Source organism: Somniosus microcephalus, chromosome 7 (assembly GCF_052327205.1).
Source record: "Somniosus microcephalus isolate GS21.2 chromosome 7, FLI_Smic_1.0, whole genome shotgun sequence".
NCBI classification, from domain to species: Eukaryota; Metazoa; Chordata; class Chondrichthyes; order Squaliformes; family Somniosidae; genus Somniosus; species Somniosus microcephalus.
In genome coordinates, this window is record NC_140993.1 from 6,514,097 (window position 1) to 6,519,815 (window position 5,719).

At 51.9% G+C, this 5,719-nt stretch overlaps 1 protein-coding gene across 2 annotated transcripts in view; it reads right to left on the reverse strand.

Moving 5' to 3' along the window:
• Window positions 1-4,353: 4,353 nt before the first annotated feature.
• ubtfl (upstream binding transcription factor, like) overlaps window positions 4,354-5,719 on the reverse strand; it is a 205,880-nt gene continuing 204,514 nt past the window's right edge. For both annotated transcript variants that reach the window (XM_085992174.1, XM_085992175.1), the window contains one exon: window positions 4,354-4,732. In XM_085992174.1, coding sequence (XP_085848300.1) covers window positions 4,634-4,732 — 99 coding nt within the window. In that variant the 3' untranslated portion in view covers window positions 4,354-4,633. The remainder of the gene's footprint in view (window positions 4,733-5,719) is intronic.

Here is a 5,719-nt window from a genome sequence, read left to right on the forward strand (position 1 = left end):
AGTCCCTCATCCTTGGTACCATTCTAGTAAATCTAGGTAAGGAATAATTAAGTCATGATTCAGGAAGTTGTTTACACAGAGTGGTGAACACAGGGAATGAGCTCTGAGTAGGAGAGTGGAGCAAAAAACCCAGGTATCATTTAAGAAACAACTGGATACTGGAATGGGGGAGCTGGGGGGAGTTTCTGCGACAGATGCCCAGTGATTAGAGCAGTCAGTATCCAGCTCAGCAGCCTCGCCAGCTGGTAGTACAGGGAATTACATCCGAGTTATGATCTGGACTGCAAGCCTGAAATGGTGATGGAAACTGATTCAATAGTAACTTGCAAAAGGGAATTGGATAAATACTTGAAAAGGAAAAACATTTCGTAACTGTGGGAAAAGAGGTGAGTGGGACTAATTGGATAGCACTTTCAAAGAGCTTGCACCGACAGAATGGGCCGAATGGTCTCCTCCTTTGCTGTATCATTCTATGATGCGGACAGTCATAGGGACATGAAAACCGATTTGAGAAAAATTAAACAGTGGTAGAGTGAGACTTTGAAAGTTGGAGTCTTCATTTTACTGCTTGTGCCTCTGCCACAGACACTGACTCTCACTGGGGTACAGTTCCACAGACACTGACTCTCACTGGGGTACAGTTCCACAGACACTGACTCTCACTGGGGTACAGTTCCACAGACACTGACTCTCACTGGGGTATAGTTCCACAGACACTGACTCTCACTGGGGTTCAGTTCCACAGACACTGACTCTCACTGGGGTTCAGTTCCACACACACTGACTCTCACTGGAGTACAGTTCCACTGACACTCACTGGGGTACAGTTCCACTGACACTCACTGGGGTACAGTTCCACAGACACTGACTCTCACTGGGCTACAGTTCCAGACACTGACTCACTGGGGTACAGTTCCACACACACTGACTCTCACTGGGGTACAATTCCACACACACTGACTCTCACTGGGGTACAATTCCACACACACTGACTCTCACTGGGGTACAGTTCCACAGACACTGACTCTCACTGGGGTACAGTTCCACAGACACGGACTCTCACTGGGGTACAGTTCCACAGACACGGACTCTCACTGGGGTACAGTTCCACAGACACTGACTCTCACTGGGGTACAGTTCCACAGACACTGACTCTCACTGGGGTACAGTTCCACAGACACGGACTCTCACTCGGGTTCAGTTCCACAGACACTGACTCTCACTGGGGTACAGTTCCACAGACACTGACTCACTGGGGTACAGTTCCACACACACTGACTCTCACTGGGGTACGGGTTCCACAGACACTGACTCTCACTCGGGTTCAGTTCCACAGACACTGACTCTCACTGGGGTACAGTTCCACAGACACTGACTCTCACTCGGGTTCAGTTCCACAGACACTGACTCTCACTCGGGTTCAGTTCCACACACACTGACTCTCACTGGGGTACGGGTTCCACAGACACTGACTCTCACTGGGGTACAGTTCCAGACACTGACTCTCACTCGGGTTCAGTTCCACAGACACTGACTCTCACTCGGGTTCAGTTCCACAGACACTGACTCTCACTCGGGTTCAGTTCCACAGACACTGACTCTCACTCGGGTTCAGTTCCACAGACACTGACTCTCACTGGGACCTCCTCAATTTCCTGCACAGGTCACTGCAGAGTATTCTGGAGCAGGAACCATGGCAGATGTTTTATCGCCTCCCTACCCTGACATTCTGAGATTCACCCTTGCCTCAGCTGATGTCAGCAGTGACCAGAGATCCACATCGATTCCAGAAGTTTCATCCTCAGATTGTAAACCACGGAAAACTGAAGCAAGAATTTGTATTAAAAATAAAACACACAGAAGCGATGAATGTTTTGAGCTGAGGTTTATTGTGAAGTTGACCGCTGGACTGGGTTGGGATCTGAATCTGTGCAGGATTCGGTCCTTTCAATAAAAGCAACGGAGATTCTCCAAACACCGAACTCCAGTTCGAGTTTAAAAATGTTTTACAAAGGTCCGAATGGTACAAAGTTGTGGCAGTTTCACAGCACATTCGAGGTGAGCTCAGCTCGAACACCAAGAACGTCTCAAGTAACAGAGATTTTCTCTGAGTAGCTTTTCCCACAGCCCTGGGATTGGGGGTTAAGTAACTTTCCACATTTATAAAACCACCACAAAAAACACAGATAAACAAATCTTCTAACTAACAAACACAAGACTCTACCAAATAAATCCCAAGATTCCAGCCTGTAGTGTTCCGGCACGGAGTGTCTGAGGTTGGGATAACAATCTAGTCCTTTATAGAAAAAATGAGTGCTACAGATAGTTAACTGAACACGTTACACTGTCAGTACGATCAGTTTCATTGTCTGTTAAATCAATCATGATTATTGGTTATTGGAACACGAAACAATGTGTGTTTGAAGCCGCTGACAGCGTCAGTCAGCCCCCGCTGCCTCCTGCAACAGGCACCAGCATTGCACATCGCAGTGCCTGCTCCTTTAACAATGTTTATTCAGGGGCTTCCGACACCCCTTTCCCCCCATCCGCCCTCCATTTACAACTGGGTATTCTGTGGCGAGTGTCTCACCTCCTGACTCCTCAAAGCCTTTCCACCTTCTACAAGGAGTAATGGAATACTCTCCACTTGCCTGGATGAGTGCAGCTTAAACACTCAAGAAGCTCGACCCCATCCAATACAAAGCAGCCCGCTTGATTGGACCCCATCCACCACCTTAAAAATGTACTCGCTCCACCACCGGTGTACCGTGGCTGCAGTGTGTACCATCTGCAAGAGGCACTGCAGCAACTCGCCAAGGCTTCTTTGGCAGCACCTCCCAAACCCGCGACCACTTCCACCTAGAAGGACAAGGGCAGCAGGCGCATGGGAACACCACCACCTCCAAGTTCCCCTCCAAGTCACACACCATCCTGACTTGGAAATACATCGCCGATCCGTCATCATCGCTGGGTCAAAATCCTGGAACTCCCTCCCTAACAGCACTGTGGGAGCACCTTCACCACACGGACTGCAGCGGTTCAAGAAGGCGGCTCACCACCACCTTCTCGAGGGCATTTAGGGATGGGCAATAAATGCTGGCCTTGCCAGCGACGCCCATATCCTGTGAATGAATAAAAATAAACCTCGAGGAAGTCTGCATGATTCACAGGCAGAGTCTACTGGATAGGGGTGAGCAGAGATTGCACAAAACTGGCCTGTGATCCAGAGACTGCCCATTAAGTGTCGCAAGTAGTGAGATCGGGTCCGGTTGGAACTGTTCAGGGTCGCGTATAGATGACTAAACAATCAACACAGAAAATAAGGAAAATTATTCCGAATCCTCAACTATAATAACGCCGTTCACTCTCCTGGTGCCGTGGCCAAGAGGCAGCCGGTGGGACACGAGATAACTTCAGTCCGGGAGGGGGGCCACAAAAAAAAATCAGCCGGGGGTCCTGCTCCTCCTCCCTCTCCAAGGGACTCCTGCTGCAAAGTGAACGATGCTTCACGTCAGGCTGGGCAGCGATGCCTGTAATAGTCGACTAGCCCATCAACTCTCACTGTCCAGCCTCACTTAGAGGATTTGGGGGGGGGGGGGGGGGGGAGGCCTGTTGGTACCTGTGGAACTGCACCCCCGTACGAGTCAGTGCCTTAGGGAGGGGTGAGGGGCGGGAAGGGAACAATTACTGGTCCTTACTGATGAACAAGAGCAAATCAGCTGGGGGCAAATTCCGGGCTGAGCCTCTCGCTGCGCTCCAGCACCGGGAGCAGCGTTCCCATCTCAGTTGGGCTCCTCATCGTAAAATCACAAATCAACCCTCTGCCGTGTTCTGCACTGCGAACTCCCCGCAATGAGAGCCTTCAGTCTCGGGGGGGACACAACCCAGAGTGGGACCCTCTTCATGGGGGGCTTGAACAATCGAGCAGGGTGTGAGGGACAGGAGTCACGTGTAGGTCCAGCCCGGGTGGCGAGGCGAGTTTTGCCGAGTTCAGTTTCACGTGGGATTTGAACTCTGATCCTCAGGGCTGCTCAACCAGGACAGAAACCAGCGAAGATGAACCCAAGCCCCTTAAACTGGAGTCAGAGGGCAGGGAGGGCAGAGACCCCGAGCACCGAGAAAGGGTTAAACCCGACCGAGATCCTGCTGTTCCTGCGGGCGCGCGTTCTGTTTTCAGACATTATCCAAGAGGGCTGACATTGGCACCGAGACTCGGTCCAACAAACAAGCAACGGAGATGGGAACCAGAGAACTTCCGCGACCGATGGGAGATTAAAATAAACTAATAATTAAAAAACATAATGCTCTGAATGTTCAACTTCTACTTCTAAATATAAAATGCTGAGTTGCTGATCACATCGACAAACAGAAGTTTATTTACAGGAGGTCGAGCGTTCGTGCCGGAGCCGAGTTTTCGATCTGGAGTGGTCAGGAGGGGGAAATCACAGAGAGTTGTGTCTGTCACTGTGACAGCACGATGGTGCAGTCCATGCGGGGCGGGGTGGGGTGCGGAACAGGAGGCTGTCGGAATGCTGCTGGTAAGTCACAGTTCCCGCCGTAGTGTTAAAAGTGGCTGGAGTCCCGGGAAAAAGGCTTTCCCACCGACGCTCCCATCATCGGGGGCCACGAGGGGTCAGTCGGAATCAGAATCAGAATCTTCATCTCCTGAGGAGCAGGAGGAGGAGGAGGAGCTGCTGCTGGTGTTGGACTGGTTCTCTTCATCATCATCGTTCTAAAAAAGCAAAGGCAAAACCTGGGCTCAAAACAATTCAAAACCTCTCCTTAAACCCTCTCTCCCACTCTCGCTCCCTCCAACACTCTCACGCTATCTCCCTCCCACCCTCTCGCTCCCTGACCCCCTCTCTCTCACCCTATCTATCTCCCTCCCTCCCTCTCCCTCCGACTCCCCCCTCTCTCTCACCCTATCTATCTCCCTCCCTCCCTCTCACTCTCCCTCCCACTCTCCCTCCTGCTCCCTCCGACCCTCTCTCTCACCCTCCCTATCTCCCTCCCTCCCACTCTCGCTCCCTCCAACACTCTCACGCTATCTCCCTCCCACCCTCTCACTCCCTGACCCCCTCTCTCTCACCCTATCTATCTCCCTCCCTCCCTCTCCCTCCGACTCCCCCCTCTCTCTCACCCTATCTATCTCCCTCCCTCCCTCTCACTCTCCCTCCCTCCCTCTCACTCTCCCTCCTGCTCCCTCCGACCCTCTCTCTCACCCTCCCTATCTCCCTCCCTCCCACTCTCGCTCCCTCCGACCCTCTCTCGCTCCCTCCCTCCATCCCACTCAACGTTTCTCCACACCATGTGTTATGGACAGTTCACCATTGACATCTTTCTCCGCTCCCCGGGCTTGCTTGGATTACAATGTCCGCCCCCCCCCCGCCTCCAGTGCACCTCATCTCCTTCACCTGTCTGGACAGTGAACAGGACGAGGCAGAAGCTGACAGCAGGGGACTCACTCCTCCTCCTCCTTCTCCCACAAGCTTCTAGAACTATCCAATAGGGATATAGTTATTGATCCCTGGGAATTTAGGAATTGCTGGATGTAATAAGACCAGGCTCCATCTCGGTCACCTTCTGCCATTCTGGCAGGCACATGGGAACACCAGCACCTCCAAGTCACACACCATCCTGACTTAGAAATATATCGCCGATCCTTCATCGTCGCTGGGTCAAAATCCTGGAACTCCCTCCCTAACAGCACTGTGGGAGC